The following is an 18594-nucleotide window of genomic DNA, read 5'->3' on the forward strand; positions in this document are numbered from 1 at the left end:
ATCTCCCACTCAGCTGGTGATGAAACAGTTTCCAGGGTACAAACACAACTATGTTTTAGCTCACGACACATAGGACCAGCTCTGCCATTCCCATGCTTCGCTCTCAAACCCAGATCTGAGCAAATCAGCATCACCTTTCCCCGTGCACATCGGCCTGGTGGCTCACAAGTGTGGCTTTGCCTGCTCCAAGTCATTTTTCTGTCACAGTTAGGGCTCTGCCAACTCCGAGGACTCAGATTTCTCCCTCGGTTTCTGGGAGAGAAGGTCAAAGGAAAGGGAATTTCATATGCCCCAAGTGCCTCCTTCTCAAAGCAGACAGACATTTGTCACAGGCCTTGCTCTAAAATAGCATCCTGCACAGAGACAACGCTTCTGGAAATGGCAAGGAGGAGCCAGCCAGCCCAGCCAGCCCCCCTGGGATTCAGTCTTAAACTTCTGAAGAGCAGAGACAACAATCTCATCTCTCACACCATCAGTGGCAGCTTCTCCTGCGCCCTGTCCGTGCCAGGATGGCCACAGGATCGCTTGATCCTCCCACTTGCTCCATTCAGCCACCTTCCAGGGTGCCACAGGGCACCCCAACAGCCAGTCCTAGCTGTCACAGAGCTATCTTGGGCTCATCATGAGCTGACTGGCATCATTACAGGACTCAGAGACACAAATGGCTCATACAGCTTAAAAACAACATTAATCATGCAAGCAGGATGCTTCTAGAAGATCTAATTCTGTGTCCAAGGAGATAAAAATTCAGATTTATAGCCCAGATCCTGCTAAGTCCCTTCCTGCCCAGGAAAACAATCAAGCTTCTAACTAGTTACCTGGAGCCAATGGCAGAGCAAACATCATCACACACTGCCCTGGGCACACCACTGTCAGAGACCAAAGTGGATCCAGGGTACACTGGAGGAGATCACAGTTGACGACACCAACCTGGGGGAAGTGGCTGACACCCTGTCAGGCTGTACTGACATTCAGCAAGACCTGGTCAGGTGGACAGCTGGGCAGAGGGGAACCTCATGAAGTTCAGTAAAGGCAAGGGTAGGATCTGACACCTGCAACAGGACAGGTTAGGGGCTCACTTGCTGGATAGCAGATCTGCCAAGAAGGACCTGGGAGTGCTGGTGGGCAACAAGTTGCCCAAGAGCCAGAAATGTGCCCTCATGGCCAGAAGGCAAATGATCTCCTGGGGTACATTCAGAAGAGCATGGCCAAAAGGTCAAGGGAGGTTTTCCTTCCCCTCTGCCCTATGGAGGTCCTGGGTCCAGTTATGGGCCCTCCAGTTCAAGAGAGACAGAGAACTACTGGAGAGAGTCCACTAGAGGCTATAAAGATGTTGAGGGGACTGGAGCATTTCTGGGAGACCTGGGGCTGTTTAGCCTGGAGAACAACAGACTGAGAGGGGATCTTCTCAATGCTTAGCAGTCTGAAGGTCTGGGGACAAGAGGATGGAGCCAGACTCTTTCCAGTGCTGCACCAGGACAAGGGGCAAATGGCACAAACTGGAACAGGGAAAGTTCCACCTGAACATAAGGAAAACCTTTCCTGTGAGGGTGATGGAGCCCTGACCAGGCCCCTCAGAGAAGTTATGGAGTCTCCTCCTCTGGAGAGATTCCAAACCCACCTGTGCATTGCAATCCTGGGCAACCTGCTGTGGGTGTCACTACTTTAGCAGGGGAGTTGGACTGGGCGATCCCCAGAGGGCCCTTCCAACCCCCACCATGCTGGGATCCTGGGATTCTCTGAGCCTTGGCAGAGCAAATCCAGCAAGTCTGTAAGGCTGCTGCCTATAAATCTCCTTAAGTACAAAGAGGGTGCAAGGCTAAGAACCTTCTCCCCTCAGGCTTTAGATAAGCCAGGAGGCAGTGAACTTGACAATCCCCACAGACCATAACTGAGCAGATCCCTGCCAGTGTAAACATGTCACACTTGCACTATGCCCCCACTCCAGTCATGTATGAGAAGTCACATTGTACTTTAACGGTACTGATTAACTCAAGCTCTGTTTCTCTTTTCTAAGGTCATTTATCAGCTGGCATAAAAATGGAGTGATAAGCCAAGAGGAAACAGCCTTAAGATGTGCCAGGAGAGATTAAGGTTAGACAGGAGGGACAATTCTTCCCCAAAAGGGTTGTCAAGGCCTGGAACAGGCTGCCCAGGGTCCAGCAGAGGCTGGGGGAGTCACCATCCCTGGAGAGATTGAGGAGACAGGGATACATGGTGCTGAGGGACATGGTTTAGTGGTGACCTGGCAGTGCTGGGTGAGTGGTTGAACTCTATTATTAAGGTATCTTCCAACCAAAATGATTCTAGGCAGGGACTACCTGAGCAGCCAATGGCACAAGCCTCAATGCCAGCATCGCTTCCCTCCTCCTGTCTCTTCTTACCCATGGCAGTTTTGGACATCCCTCAGTTAAACCTCCAAGCAGAGGAGCATCCTCTGCCCACTCCAAGCACACTTCAAGGCAAAGCATCAGCAAGCAGCCCAAGCAGAGGTGACACACAGCACAGCACCACCCAGCCCCTCCATGGGCATCACTCACTCTCCAGCATGGCAGCTCAGGAGGAACTCACCTTACAAAGACCCACCCAAATGGGAGCCCATACTTGAGTTAATCCTCGGCTATGTGAGCTCCAGCTACCATATCCAGAGGGCTGCAGCTCTGTGTCAGCACCAGGGAGACCCTGTGAGAGGAAGGAGCAGGCAGCCAGCCCCACCACCTTACTGCTGAGTCCCAGTCCCATCCCATCCCCATGCTGGGGAGGGGAAATCATTTTCCTGTGGATACATAACATGGAGCAACATCTGATGTTGATGGGAGGCTTCAGAGAGCTGCCTTCCAATTTCCACTGCGTCCAGGAGCTGTCTCTGTTTAGGAGCATTAAACATCCAGGAATATGGGTCACCAGTGCTGCAGGAAGGATGCACAGATGGTGAGCACAGGAGTGGGGAAAAGGAACCTTCAGGGATGCAGCTCAGAGGAGGATCAGTCAGTGAAGAACCTCTGGAATGGGAATCAAGAAATCAGAGCAGTGACTGTGGGGAGTGAAAACGTGGGGAGGAAGAAAAGTCAGAAGCAAAAATACATGAAGAGGAGAGTGCAAGAACCAAAAGCCTTCCCTACCACTGCAAGAGTTGGTTTGGATTTGGGAAAAAGAGAGCTGAAGTATCTGCCAAGGGGAGCAGAGCAGCTTTTCAAGCCTGCTCCTGGGGCCCAAGAAGAACAGGAGGAACCAAGGTGGACATGGCACCAGTGTGAGCAGGGCAGGAAGCAGTGGCTGCTCTCCATCCCTAGGCACACTTAAACATCCACCCTGTGCTCTGGCAAGGGCATTGTTGCAGCAGACCATCCCAAAACACATTTCAGTAAGTGAGCTAAAGGGAAAGGGGCAAGAGGATGGGGCCAGACTCTTTCCAATGGTGCCCAGCAACAGGACAAGGGGAAAGAGGTGACCTAATTGTGGCCTTCCAGTATCTGAAGGGAGCCTACAAGAAGGCTGGGGGGGGACTTCTCAGGATATCAGGTAGTGACAGGACTAGGGGGAATGGAATGAAGCTGGAGGTGGGGAGAAAGTTCTTCCCCATGAGAGTGGTGAAGCCCTGGAATGGGCTGTCCAGGGAGGTGGTTGAGTCCCTGTCCCTGGAGGTGTTTAAGCCCAGGCTGGATAAGGCTCTGGCCGGCCTGATCTAGTGTGGGGTGTCCCTGCCCAAGGCAGGGGGGCTGGAACTAGATGATCCTTGTGGTGCCTCCCAACCCTGACTGATACTATGATACCATGAATGGGCACCAACTGGAACACAGGAGGTTCTGCCTGAACAGAAGAAACTTCTTTCCTGTGAGGGTGCCACAGCACCAGACCAGACTGCCCAGAGTGGTTGTGGAGTCTTCTTCTCTGGAGAGATTCCAAACCCATCTGGCCATGATCCTGGGCAGCTGCTGTGGGTGACCCTGCTTTAGCAGCAGGGTTGGATTAGATGATCCCCTGAGGCCCCTGCGAGGCAGAAGAATCTCTTCAAGTTTGGGCAAAGCCTATGTGAAGGGCCCAAGTAAAACATTCTTTTTCCAAAGCACATCACCCTCCACACCTCTCTCTGCCTCTCCACAACAGCCAAGAGCTGCATCACTTCATCAGCCCTGACACTGCTCTGAGCAAGATTCAAGGCACAGCAAGTCAGGACAATTACACAGGCCCCAGTGAGGTGCCCATTTTCTGAGCCAGCTGGGGGAAGTGATACTTTGGATTTCCACAGTGGGCTCCAGCTCTCTTCCAAACAGCCCCAGCAGCCAAATACTTGCTGCTAATTAGCAAAGAGTGACTTCTGGGACAGAGCTCAGCGTGGCCAAGATTCAGCAGGCACCAACAAACACTGCAGGAAACTTTCAGTGCAATTAAAGAGACCCAAGATGGGTCTCTGACAAGCAGCCCACGCTGATTTTAAGTGACTGCTTTGTACATCTTGCATCACTGGGTAAGCACTCAAAGCAGAGCTGCTACCCAGCTCTCCTCCACGTGCCACCATCATGCCTGCATCTCTGACAGCTCGATGTCCATATGGGGACAAATGGTGTCACAGCATCACCAAGGTTGGAAGAGACCTCAAAGATCATCAAGTCCAACCTGGCACCACAGACCTCATGACTAGACCATGGCACCAAGTGCCATGTCCAATCCCCTCTTGAACACCTCCAGGGATGGGGACTCCACCACCTCCCTGGGCAGCACATTCCAATGGCTAACAACTCTCTCTGTGAAGAACTTTCTCCTCACCTCCAGCCTAAACTTCCCCTGGCACAGCTTGAGACTGTGTCCTCTTGTTCTGGTGCTGCTTGCCTGGGAGAAGAGACCAACCCCCTCCTGGCTACAATCCCCCTTCAGGCATTTGTAGACAGCAAGAAGGTCTCCCCTGAGCCTCCTCTTCTCCAGGCTAAGCAACCCCAGCTCCCTCAGCCTCTCCTCACAGGGCTGTGCTCAAGGCCTCTCCCCAGCCTCATTGCCCATCTCTGGACATGTTCAAGAGTCTCAATGTCCTTCTTAATCTGAGGGGCCCAGAACTGGACACAGGACTCAAGGTGTGGCCTAACCAGTGCAGAGTCTAGGGGCAGAATGACCTCCCTGCTCCTGCTGGCCACACTGTTCCTGATGCAGGCCAGGATGCCATTGGCCTTCACCTGGGCACACTGCTGGCTCATGTTTAGGCGGGTGTCAATCAGCACCCCCAGGTCCCTTTCTGTTTGTCCCTCAGGGGTCCACACTGGGACTCACTATGTGTGGGATGATGAAGTCAGAATCTCCCCTCTTTTAGTTTAAAACCATCACTACTTGTCCTGTCACAGCAGGCCCTGCTAAAAGGTCTGTCCCCTGCTTTCTGATAGACCTCTTTAAGTACTGAAAGACCACAGTAAGGTCTTCCAGGACTCTTCCCTTCTCCAGGCTGAACAATGGCTCATGTCAGAAATGAGGAACAATTTCTTACCCAGAAGGGCTGCCAAGGCCTGGAACAGGCTGCCCAGGCCAGTGGTGGAGTCCCCAACCCTGGAGGGTTTACCAGATGTGTAGATGTGGTGCTGAGTACATGGTTTAGTGGTGACCTGGCAGTGCTGGGTTAATGGTTGGACTTGCTGATCTTGAAAGTCTCTTCCAACATAAACAATTCCATCATTCTTCAACTTTTGAACTTCCTTCCAGCATCCTCCACAACAGAGTGCATCTGAGCAGCACCTTAGGAAGCTGTGCACTATTTAAAAGCAGACACAACCAGCCAGAGGCTCAGAGCACTCAAAAGAGGCCTTTGGGAATGAGTTAAATGATTCAAGAAAGGGTTTCAAAGGCTTCCTCTCCTTCACACCCTTCCTGCTAAGGGACCTTGCAGGAGAAGGCAAGTTGGTTGCTTGAGGGTAAGGAAGAACAGCCTTTTAATCCCCATGGCCTCAAGCCTCACATCCTCCTCCCTAGCATCAGAAGTCTTTATAGAATAGAATTAACCAGGTTGGAAAAGACCTCTGGGATCATCAAGTCCAACCTATCACCCAACACCATCTCCAATTTTATTCTCTGCTGCTCCCACTACCACTTCTGTTGTTCTGCAGGCAGCAGAGCAACCTGCTCCCCATGGCACTGGAAATCTGAAGGCAAGAGGGCTTCTTGAAGCTGGCTGAGGGGAAGAGCATGCTCTTCTTCAGCTCAGAGAGGACACCATCTAAGAACAGCTTAAGGGACCTACAGGAACTGCTCAAGCAGTAGCCAAAGCATGACACACATGGATCTGCAATGCCTGGCAGGTCTGATGCTGGCTTGGGCTGGTGACAGCCCAGGAGATCAGGGACTCCCACCTGGAAGGAGGGTGCAGAAAAGGGAGAAGAGGATTGACGAGGAGAGTGTTTTCCACCATAAAAAGAAACCCTTTAAGCTAGATGCAGCACACCAGGTCTCCCAGGCTAAGGTCTCATCTGACACTGCAAGACAGCTGTATTTGCTATGCCACTGCAAACCCTGTAGTGACCCTGACCAGGAGACCACTGCACACAAAGGGGTTAGTGACCACCACTGCAGTCGGCCTGAGGTCTGTGCTGTGCTGCACAGATAAACTCAGCCAGCTCTCAGCAGCAGAGGAGCCTGCAGGCAGCTCCCACTTGGTATCAGTGCCTGGGCCAGCTGCATGTCCTTGCCCTTATCTAGGAGAGCTGCAAGAAGCTCTGATTCCATTTCAAGCCATCCAAAAAGAACATCCTCTACATCTGGCACTGGAAATGAGGAATTGAGTTGTTTTCTTGTAAAAATGATCTCACAATTTTTCAAGTGATGAAAATCAGCTGGTGTGTTAAAAGCATGGCCAGCAGGTCAAGGGAGGTTCCCCTTCCTCTCTGCTCTGCCCTAGGAAGGACACATCTGGAGTTTTGGGGCTAGTTATGGATTCCCCACTTCAAGAGATACAAGGAGGCTACAAAGGTGCTGAAGGGACTGAAGCATCTCTCTGATGAGGAAAGGCTGAGAGACCTGGGGCTGCTTAGCCTGAAGAAGAGCTGACTGAGAGAGGATCTCCCCAGTGCTGATTAGCAGCTAAAGGGTAGGGTGCAAGAGCATGGGGCCAGCCTCTTTTGAGTGGTGCCCAGCAGAGGACAAGGGGTAGATGGCACAAACTGGAACCCAGGAGGTTCTACCTGAACAGGAGGGGAAAATTCTTTCCTGTGAGGGTACCAGAGCACTGCATGAGGCTGCCCAGAGAGGTTGTGGAGTCTCTCTCTCTGCAGAGATTCCAAAGCTGCCTGGACATTGCAGTCCTAGGCAATCTGCTGTGGGTGACCCTGCTTTAGCCCAGGGGTGGGCTGGAGGAACCCCAGAGCTCCCTGCCAACCCCCACCATGCTGGGATTCTGAGACTTGTGAAGTGTCAGAAAGAGCTTCTGTGGACAGGGTACACCCAGCATGGATCAGAGGCCCACTCCACACTACACCACCTGGGCTCCCACCATCTAAAGGAATGTGAGATTACCTAATCTGTGTGCTCTAAACAGCACTTTGCCCAGCACCTGGCACAGTCTGAGCATTTGATTGGGATAACAGACCAGGACCTCCTGGTGTAAAACCTCTGCTAAGTATGAAGCCACCACCAGGCTGCATGCTCACAATCACATGGCTATGCTCAGCACAAGATGACTTCTCCTTAGGTTTTGCTACAGAAGGCCCTTCCCAAGCCCCAGTTCAACTTCCTCTTACTGGACTCCTACTTGTTTCTAAAGCTTCTAGGGTGGGACACCAGCCTGTCCCACCTTTGGACTCAAATGTGTCACTGCCTTCCCTCTAACATCCCTCCCATGCCACACCCAAGGAGCAGCACTCTCACCTGCTCCTTCACCAGCATTTCCCCCCAAACCAGTCCTCCTGAGGAGAACAAGCAGCCTTCAGTGAAACCCAGGGTCCAGACAGCATCATGAGAGTCTCAAACCTGCACCCAGCACACACAGTGAGGAAGATAAAAAGACCACTCAGACACCTGGCCAGAGCCTCACACACACCACTCATCACTTGGAGTAATTTCTGGGCTCCTACATGAGCTGGATGAGAGTCACATAGCCACAACACATCTAGCTGTAAGATGTGCCTCAAGAAGAGTCATCAGCAACTCCATCACACTAGAAGACACCAGGAGAGTGTACCACCCCAGGGTAGAGCTGAATGAAGCAGAATCACAAGCAGCCCAGACAACACCAGGCAAGGGAAGGCTACAGGAAGCGTGACAGGCATACAAAAAGGCAGTGACAAACCACTGAAGCTGTCTGTAACCAAGAGGCCACAGGAAGCTGCACCACTCTGCCCTCACCTGCAGCCAAGTCTCACCTCCCTCAGCTCCTTTGGGCACTGCAGCAGCTGCGAGTGCAGCCTCCCCAACCCACTGAAATGAGCCACAGGAGTCACAGTGTCACATAAGCAACCTGCAGCTCATGGGGAGGCATGAGCAGAAGAATGACACCAAGCTGTGTGGTGCAGCAGACAGGCTGGAGGGAAGGGATGCCATCCAGAGGGACCTGGACAGGCTGGAGAGGTGGGCACAAGCCAACCTCATGAGGTTCAACAAGACCAAGTGCAGGGTCCTGCAGCTGGCTTGAGGCAACCCCAGGCACAAATCCAGGCTGGGCAGGGACTGGCTGGAAAGCAGCCCTGAGGAGAGAGCCTTGGGGGTGCTGGGGGAGGAGAAGCTCAACAGGAGCTCTCAGTGTGCACTTGCAGCCTAGAAAGCCAATCACATCCTGGGCTGCAGCAAGAGAAGTGTGGCCAGCAGGGCAAGGGAGGTGATTCTCCCCCTCTGCTCAGCTCTGGTGAGACCCCACCTGGAGTACTGCCTCCAGTTCTGGAGCCCCTATTACAAGAGGGATCTGGAGGTGCTGGAAGGTGTCCAGAGAAGGGCCACAAGGATGAGCAGAGGCCTGGAGCACCTCTCCTGTGAGGACAGACTGAAGGAGTTGGGGCTGTTCAGTCTGGAGAAGAGAAGGCTCAGAGGTGACCTAATTGTGGCCTTCCAGTATCTGAAGGAGGCCTACAAGAAGGCTGGGGAGGGACTGCTCAGGATCTCAGGTAGTGATAGGACTAGGGGGAATGGAATGAAGCTGGAGGTGGGGAGATTCAGGCTGGATGTGAGGAGGAAGTTCTTCCCCATGAGAGTGGTGAAGCCCTGGAATGGGCTGTCCAGGGAGGTGGTTGGGGTGCCATCCCTGGAGGTGTTTAAGACCAGGCTGGATGAGGCTCTGGCCAGCCTGATCTAGTGTGGGGTGTCCCTGCCCATGGCAGGGGGGTTGGAACTAGATGATCCTTGTGGTCCCTTCCAACCCTGACTGATTCTATGATACTATTAAGAGTGCTGCATGCCACACAAAAGCCACCCTTCCCCTCCTGACCCTGCTGGCGAGGCTCCAGCTCACACACTGCCCCCAGCTCCAGACACCACCAGGCTGGTGAGGTTCAGGCACGCTCACCACACCTGGGAAAGGTTCAGACAGCTTGCAGAAGGGAGAGCTGCTTGGGTTGCTCTGTGAAAGCAGGACTTGGAGGCAGTCTGGAGGGAAGAAAGAAGTAGGTCTTTCTCCCAGAGAAAGCCAAGTAGGAGCAGACACCTCTATGAATGTTCTAGATGGTCCATTTCCACCTCCCCCCTGTAGGAGGCTGCTCAGAAGCCTGCCAGAAAGTGACTGGCAGAGAAGTTTTGAAGAAGACCATGACCTGTGGCATCCAGCTGCAAGGTCTGCACTCAGAAACACAGCTCCTGGCTGCATCCTCCTTGGCAGAGGACATACAACACTTAACAGTAACAGAGCATCTGGGCACAGAAAGCCCTTCCTTCCCATTTTAGGGACATAAGCCACACTGGGATCTGCTCCCAAGGAGCAAGCAATAGGACCCAAGGAAAAGGCCTCAGGTTGCACCTGGAGAGGTTTAAGTTGGACATTTTGAACAATTCCTTCCCTGAAAGGATTTTCATAGTCCTTAAACAGGCTGCCCACCCTGGAACCACTGATGAGCCAAGTGAGGTTCCCTCTATCTGCTCCCTGGCCACAGCATGGAAGTATAGCATCACCCTTGTGAGAGGTCTAGAGCACAAGTTCTGTGAGAGAACTGGGGCTGCTCAGCCTGGAGAAATGGAGGCTCAGGGGAGACCTTCTCATTTGCTACAGCTCCCTGAAAGGAGGGTGGAGCCAGGTGGGGGTTGGTTTCTTCACCCAAGAAACAAGCAATAGGGGGATTGGAACTAGATGATCCTTGTGGTCCCTTCCAACCCTGACCGATACTATGATGAGAGGGAATGGCCTCTCATTGCACCAGGGCAGGTTTAGGTTGGACATGGGGAACAATTTCTTCTCTGAAAAGGTTATCAAAGCCTGAAACAGGGTACCCAGGGCAGTGGTGAAGTCACCATCCCTGGAGGGGCTTGAAAGACCTGCAGATATATGGAGCTGAGGGACATGGCTTAGTGGTGACCTGGCAGTGCTGGGTTAGCAGCTGGACTCAATGATCATGAAAGTCTCTTCCAACCAAAAGGGCTCCACCCCACACAGTCTCCTGCTGAAGGAATGTCAGAGGCACAATAAAAACTCCCCAGTAACACTGCACGTTTTGCTGCACAGCTTCCTCGGGCCAAGGAGCCATTCAGTGTCTCAAGGACAGCTCCCTCTACACCCCTACCACCCATGGCACTGAGCCAGCCTGCAACAGAAGGAGCAGACACCTACCTCTCCCCCAGCCAGCAGAAATGTGCATGCTGCAAAGCTACAACCATCTGGAGTCCTGACTCGCTGCTTCCCATCTGCGCTGCTGGCAGCAGCAAGAGTAAACCAGCCAGGGCTGGAGAAAGCTGGGGATCATCTTGCATGAAGCTCTTCTGCTCCTCTGTATCAGCTCCAGGGACACTAGCTCCTCTCCAAAGACTTCCCTTGGACACATGTTGCTTCCTCCCAGCACCCCCAGATCTGCTTGCTCTTTTTCCAGCTCTGTGGTGTGCAGGCTAGAGAGCTCCTGCCAGGCACAGCTCAAAGGCTGAGGCAGAGCCCCAGGCTGCAGAGCCATTTGCAGTAAGGAGCTGGAGGGGTCCTCCTGCAGAAGGTCTGGTTCCAACCATCAATCACCTTTTGGGCTGGGCCCACTGAAGAGCAGTAGCTCATTCCATCTGTCTTCCAGCTACACCAGCTTCAGGTACATATTCAAGTTACACAACAGGAGCCTCCTTCTCAGGTGACCACACACTGACCTCTGCCACTCAGGTGAAACACACAGGCCCACCTTGGGGATGAGGCAGAGAAAGCAGCTCAGCCAACAGCTCACTTGCTCCTTGGTAATTTCATGCTGCCATCCACACACACCTCATCATACTCCTGCCTTGCTCTGCCTATTTGGACAGAGCAGTTGATGCTGTTGCAGAAGTTTCCTGGGCAAGAACACAGAATCCCAGCATGGTGGGTGCTGGAAGGCACCTGTGGGGATCATCTACTCCAACCCCACTGCTAAAGCAGGGTAACCAACAGCAGATTGCCCCAAATTGAAATGTTCAGGTGAGTTTGGAATCTCTCCAGGAGACTCCACAACCACTCTGGGCAGCCTGGCCCAGGGCTTCAGCAGCCTCAGAGGAAAGAAGTTTCTCTTCAAGTTTAGATGGAACTGATTCAAGTTTGTGCCCATTGCCCCTTGTCCTGTTGCCAGGCACCACTGAAAAGAGTCTGGCTCTATTCTCTTGACTACCACTTAGCTATTGATCAGCATGGAGAAGATCCCCTCTCAGTCTGCTGTTCTCTGCTATCCCCCAACCCTTCCTCCTCAGAGAGATGCTCCAGTCCCCTTATCTTTCTAGCCTCTGCTGCACTCTCTCCAACAGTTCCCTGTCCCTCTTGAACTGGGGGGCCCAGACCTGAACCCAAGACTCCAGATATGGCCACACTATGGCGGAGTAGAAGTGGAAGAGAGCTTCCTTTGACCTCGCTAGGACAGAATAGAGGACTGCATGAACAGCTAGTTGCACCCAAAAGGTCAACTGGCTTTTCATCAACAGAGCGGTATGGATCTGGAGTCACATCTTCAGGGCAAGGGGAGAGCAAGACAAGCCTCAATGCCTAAAGCAAGGCTGGAATGTATGACCTGGTACCAGAAATTTGTGCCTGGATCTCCCAGGCTAACAGAGCCCCAGAAGAGCTCCCCAAGCAAACAACATAAAAAGGAAAGGAGCACTGCAGAGAGATCAAGTGGGGCTTCATTCCCCCTATGGCTTTGCCCCATGTCAGCACTGATGGTTCTTCTCAATACAGCTGTCGTAGTTTGGGCTGGGTGCCCTCTGCTACAGGGGTGTTTCCTGTGTCCAGAAGTCCAGCCCAGTGGGTGGACTCAGGAAATTAGGTATTTCTACCATAATCCCTTGCACCACTATAAAGTTTGCGGTGGGGTCTGGCACTTCCTCTTTCCTTCCCTCTCCGAGGCTTGGTAACTGGGGGAGAGATCTCCCGGCCATGGGCCTGACTGGGCCCAAGGCCACAGGGGGATGGGCAGTCTCAGATCTGGCCAGCTGAGACCAGCCTAATAGTAGGGGGGGGAAGGAGGAGCCCTGGGGGTTTTGGATGCACCCTCAGGTGGGGTTTGGGGTCTTTCTGGGTTTACTTTGGTTTCTTCCTTGTCACCATGTTTCCTTTTGTGCACACTCACTGTTCTCTATTTAAACTCTCCACTACTTTTGCAATCAGTTTGTCCGAGTCATCATTTCTGCGCGTGGTGGGGAGGGGGTTTGCCCCAACCCATTACAACAGTTTACTAGGATCTTCCCCTGCAGTTGCTTCCACTGCTGGTGCTTCCTGCAGAGCTGTGCATCAGTGCAGGGCAGAAAGGATGCTCCCTGAGCTAAGCATGAACCCACCCATTCTTATGAAAGTCTCTATTGACTCAGTAAAACCACAATCTCTCCAAGCAAAGCTACTTCTGCCAGCCAGACCACACTCCTGGCCTTGGGGCATCCTCAGCTTTATTGGCCTCTGCTTGTCAGTTCAGCCATGCCAGCCCAGGAGTGATACTTCCATCATCTTCATCAGAGACCTGCTGACACATTTCAGCCCTCTGCCATCCAAAACCAAGAGCAGGAGACACACCAGTGTGAAAGTGGTGACAGCTAACACCATGCTACCTCCTCACCCTGATCTGCATTCAGGGTTCTGTTCACATATTTAACTGCAATGTCATTCCCATGAAGCATCTCCAGAAAGCCCATGACCTAGGAGTAAGTCTTTAGTGGACAGAAGCAAGAAGGTGACTGCAGTCATCTGGACCTTCCCAAGTTCAACTACCAACACCACTTACAGAGGGTGGAGATCCTCTTCTCACTGCATGGACAATGAAAAGGAAGACAGCAACATCTCAAACCCCTCCAGGCACTCCTGAACAGGCTGAACACATGACAGTCTCCACAGGGAACCTCATGCAACCTGTCACATTGGTCAAACTAGATCTGTCAAGTGAATTTATCTCCATTTCATCAGATCTCAGTGTGCAAAAAGAGAGCAAGAGTAAGCCCTGACCACTCCTGCCACCACAGACTGCTGCAGCAGGGGATCAGACCCACACAGACAGCCTCACCCAGCTATACAGGACACCAGGCTTGTCCTGACTGTGCTGCAAACTCAAGTGACACCCCATGAACCAAACTGGAAGGATGTGGTGTATCCAAGAGCAAAAGCAAAGCAAAGGAGAAGGTGAGGTGGAACCTTTTAACTTCACTGCTGATGCAGAAGGAAAAACACAGCAAACACCCTCCACATAAACACACAACTCTGTGTTCTCCTGTGTTAAGGATACCAAAACTTCTGGCCCTCAGGGATTTAAACTGCCATGGCAGAGCCTGTCAGCACTTAGAGCAGCTTCCTTCAAAGGTTTCCAGAGCTTTGAACAAGACACAGATGTGGCTGCACTCACACAAGGAGAGGGAATGATCTCTGGCACATTTCTGTGGGTCTGACTGTGCAGAGAGCAGCCACGGGGTTGGAGAAATACAGTCCTGAGCTAAGGTGGGGTGACCTCCTGGGCTGGCCATGCTCCCACCATAGTGCACCCAGAACTCCCTTCTCCATGGCCCCATCATAGCAGGGGTGGCCACAGCACAACTTTGGCAAGGTACCATCCTCACTGCATGTGGTAATATGCCAGTCACCTTTCTCGAGCACATCTTGTGGAGGGGACAGGCAAGCAGCCAAAGTGCTGCTCCAAGTTCCACCCACGTGGCACGCAGCAATGTTTCCCACTACCTGAGACAGCGTGAGGGGGACACGCATCAAATGTGGTCACATCCCACTCACAAACGTTGTATTGGAGGACCTGAAGGTGTGTCCCCACCCCAGCAGCACGGCTTGGAGAGCATAGCTGGGGTGTGATCATACTGCCACCGCTCCATGCTCTGCTGTCCCCATGCCAGAACCCACTGCACGGTACCCAGCCTGTCCTGCAGTGGGGAAAACAGCCCAGGGGTGTTGCACTGGGCATTGTACCCCACAGCACCTCATGCTGGGAAACAGGCTGGGGGGACGCAGTTTGCAAGTGAAAACCCATTGGCAAGGTGGCACACGACGGTGTCCCTGTTCTCTCCTTTAAGGAGGGGGGGGGCCCACATTTGACACCACTACACCTTCACCCCACTGGTCTTCACTGCACTCAGCAACCCCCACTGAGAAACAGCCGGGAAGGCAAGGAGAGCGGGGAAAAACGTTTCATTAGTGGGATTGCACCGGCCCCCACGGCACATCCCACCCTGGGAACTGAACTGCACAGAGCCCAGCCCCAACCACACTGCCCACGACCTCCCCCCACCCGTGGTGAGGCAGTTGTGGGGGGTGGGTGAGAGTGTCACACACTTCATGCAACCACTCTTCCACTGCAGCTGACCCCCACGTAACAGGGCCCCACGGCTCCCCCTCCACGGGGTTAAACCTACGGCAGCCCCTGCCTTCCACCCCTGTGGCACAGAGCTCCGCTGCAGCTTTCCCTCCCCCTGCAAATCCCAAGCCTCACCTCAGCTCCACAACCTCCGAACTCCAGCTCCTATCTCAGCTCCCCCAAACGCGGGACCCACTACAGCTCCCGTTCCAAACCCTGGCTCCCACAGCACCTCACGCGTCCGACGGTACCCCACACCCCACCCGCCCGCCAGAAGCTCCTCTGTGGCACCGGCCCCCACTGCAGCCACCCCGAAACACTGGACCCCACCACAGACAGCCACACAGGCAAACTCTGGGTCTTCCTGCATCACTGCAGCTTCCCCCCCGCCACAGACCTCCCTTCCAAAGAGCGACCCCTCAGACATCCCCCTCACGGCGCCAGGCCTCGAGGCGCTCCGCGACTTCCGAGCCCCACATGCAAGCCCCCACGGCCTGCGCCTCCCACGCCTACGGCGCGCCACTACCTTGTACTTGCTGAAGCCGGCCAGCTGCTCGGCGGTCACGTACTCCATGGTAGCCAACGATGACCGATCCCACTGCCGGTGCCACCGCTCCGCTCCGCGCCCGCCTTGACCCCCGCCGGCCGCCGTAGCCCGCCTCTAGCCGCCGCATCGGCCCACCCGGCGTGGCCGTGACGTCACGGAGCCCCGCCCGCCGCGCGGGCAAGGAGAGGCGAAGGGCCTGGCTGTGGGAGGGCGCCGCCTGCCGGGAGGGAGGGCACTGCGCTCGGAGCGGACGCGCCGGTCGCCGCGGTCGTGTGTTCGCTGCTGGCAGAGAGCACGGCGTCACGGAATTGTTTTGGTTGGAAGAGACTTTTAACATCATTGAGTCCAGCCCTTAACCCAGCACCACATTTAAAGGGTTTTTACACTCCTCCACGGATGCCCTGTGCCAGGGCTTGACAAACACTTTTGGGGAAGAAATTGTCTCTGATGTCCACCCTAACCTTCCCCGGGTACCACATGATGCCAGTGCCTCCTGTCCTATCACTTGTTGAAGGCACATGGGACCCCTCTTGCATCCCAGGCTGGCATTTGCTGGGCAGTGGTGACTGGGAAGATGTATGGAGCCCACCTTAGCTACCCTGAGACCCTACAAACTGCTACTACTGATTCAGAATAGAATAACCAGGTTGGAAAGGACCTTCAAGATTATCAAGTCCGACGTACCATCCACCACCATCTAATCAACTAAACCATGCCACCAAGCACCCCAGCCAGTCTCCTAAACGCCTCCAGTGATGGTGACTCCAACGCCTCCCTGGGCAGCACATTCCAATGGGCAATCACTCTATGAAGAATTTCTTCCTAACATCCAGCTTAAACCTGCCCTGGCACAGCTTGAGACTGTGTCCTGGTGCTGGTTGCCTGGGAGAAGAGACCAATCCCCACCTGGCTACAACCTCCCTTCAGGTAGTTGTAGAGAGCAAGAAGGTCTCCCCTGAGCCTCCTCTTCTCCAGGCTAAGCAACCCCAGCTCCCTCAGCCTCTCCTCACAGGGCTGTGCTCTAAACCCCTCCCCAGCTTTGTTGCCCTTCTCTGCACACTACCCAAGGGAGGTCATCTTGAGATGCTCCCTAGCCACAGCCTGAAAGAAAAGCATCGTCCTTGTGAGGAGTCTAGAGCACAGGTCTTGTGAGGAGCAGCTGAGGGAACTGGGAGCTTTTAGCCTGGAGGCTGAGGGGAGACCTTCTCACTCTCTACAACTCCCTGAAAGGAGACTGTAGTGAGGTAGGAGTTGGTCTCTTCCTCCAAAGAACAAGTGATTGGACAAGAGGAAATAGCCTCAAGTTGCACTAGGGGAGGTTTCAGCTGAACATGAGGAACAATTTCTTCCCCATAGGGGATATCAATGCCTGAAATAGGCTATCCCTGGAGGGGTTTAAAAGCTGTGTTGATGTGTTGCTGCAAAACATGGTTTAGTGGTGACCTGGCAGTGCTGGATAAGGGATTGAACGTGATGATTTTAAAGGTCTCTTCCAACTAAAATGATTCTGCAATTCTAAGATAAAGCAAGGAAGGGGAGAAGAGAAAGTGAAAGCAAAGCTGGTACACTCTGTCTCCCCACCTCCACTTCCAGCACCACCCTAGCCTCCACAGCCCCTTTACCCGCCTTCTCCAGCCCCCATCTTTCCCATTCTTCATCAGACACGCTTCTACCAGGTAGTCACTAGTGAGCTTTAGATTCACATCCCACCATGAGCAGGTCTTCGCCCTTCCCTGATGACTTGTCTTGAGTGGGTCAGTGTCACCGAGAACTGTAGTTACAGGCAGGCTGAGCTACTGCATCCCTTGTGTAACTTGAACGCATGTTCCCCACACGTTCAGTACTGTGTCCAGTTCAGGGCTGTTCTGTGAACTGTTTTAATGACAGAATAGCTACTGATCTACCAGCTCATCTTATCAATAAGGTATCAATAATGGAATGAGAATCCCCAGACACAAACCAGCACAGCCTGCAGCCAGGGTCAAGCTGCTTTCGGTTTCCGCAGCCCCTTCTTCAAGTGTCACAAGCTTTTCATCCTGGAAAACAACTTCTTTTTGCCAATGTCACATATTTTTCCATATCAGCTGATAAAATTGGTACTTTTCTACCCCCTGCCCTAGGGAGGACACATCTGGAGTACTGGGGCTAGTTATGGACTCCCTACTTCAAGAAGTACTGGAGAGAGTCCAGCAGAGGCTATCAAACTGCTGAGGGGAATGAAGTATTTCTCTGATGAGCAAAGGCTGAGAGCCCTAAGGCTGTTTAGCCTGGAGAACAACCACCTAAGGGGATCTTCTCAATGCTTAGCAATAGCTAAAGGTCAGAGGGCAAGAGGATGCAGCCAGACCCTTTTCAGTGGTGCCCAATAACAGAACAACAGGCAATGGGCACAGGCTAGAACCCAGACAGTCCACCTGACCATGAGGAAAAACTTTCTTGTGAGGGTGCTGCAGCCCTAGCAGAGGCTACCCAGAGAGGTTGTGGAGTCTCCTTCTTTAGAGACATTCTAAATTTGCCCAGACACAATCCTGGGCAACCTGCTGTGGATGACCCACTTTTAACATGGAGGCTGGACTAGATGATCTCCAGAAGTCCCTTCCAACCCCGACCAACCTGTGATTCTGTGCATTTCTGAGCTATGGCTGGTTACTTCAGCTGGCTTGAGGCCATGTTAATGTCAGGGGTTAATGCAAAGGCTAACCTGCCTGCTCCCCCAACAGGGGCAGGGGAAAAGGAACACACAAAACTCAGGGTTGAAATGGAGAAAGACTTTAATACAATGCAAGATATCGTAATGCATAATTACCTGAGCTAGTAATCTAATTAGTCTAATAATACAATGCATGATTGCCATAGCTTAGCCTGTTTGCAGAAGTGAGTGAAATACAGGAAAACAAAACCAGCATAAAACAGAAAAGCAAAACCAGCAGCTACCCAACTCCCACCCATATCACTGCCCTGCCTGCAGAAAAGAGACAACACCCAAGCCCCTGGAACCCAAAAGCAGCAACTGGAACAGGAAGCCTCTTGTGTTGCAGTCTGAATTTCAAGCCCCATAATACTTTGCTCCAGTTAGCACTTTCAGTTTCAAAGCTGGCATGGCTGCAGCGTGGTATGAATAACAGCAGCAGATCCAACTCAACCCATGATAAGTAGGACACAGTC

The 18594-nt window shown here is 53.0% G+C and overlaps 1 protein-coding gene across 1 annotated transcript in view; it reads right to left on the minus strand.

The window, feature by feature from the left end:
• The window catches only part of SELENOI (selenoprotein I), a 33161-nt gene extending 17627 nt beyond the window's left edge, over positions 1 to 15534 (minus strand). Inside the window, exon 1 of the mRNA XM_054179781.1 lies at positions 15409 to 15534. Coding sequence (XP_054035756.1) covers positions 15409 to 15456 — 48 coding nt within the window. The 5' untranslated portion in view covers positions 15457 to 15534. The remainder of the gene's footprint in view (positions 1 to 15408) is intronic.
• Between the last annotated feature and the right edge of the window lie 3060 nt (positions 15535 to 18594).

This window comes from Dryobates pubescens, chromosome 3 (assembly GCF_014839835.1).
Source record: "Dryobates pubescens isolate bDryPub1 chromosome 3, bDryPub1.pri, whole genome shotgun sequence".
Classification (NCBI taxonomy): domain Eukaryota; kingdom Metazoa; phylum Chordata; class Aves; order Piciformes; family Picidae; genus Dryobates; species Dryobates pubescens.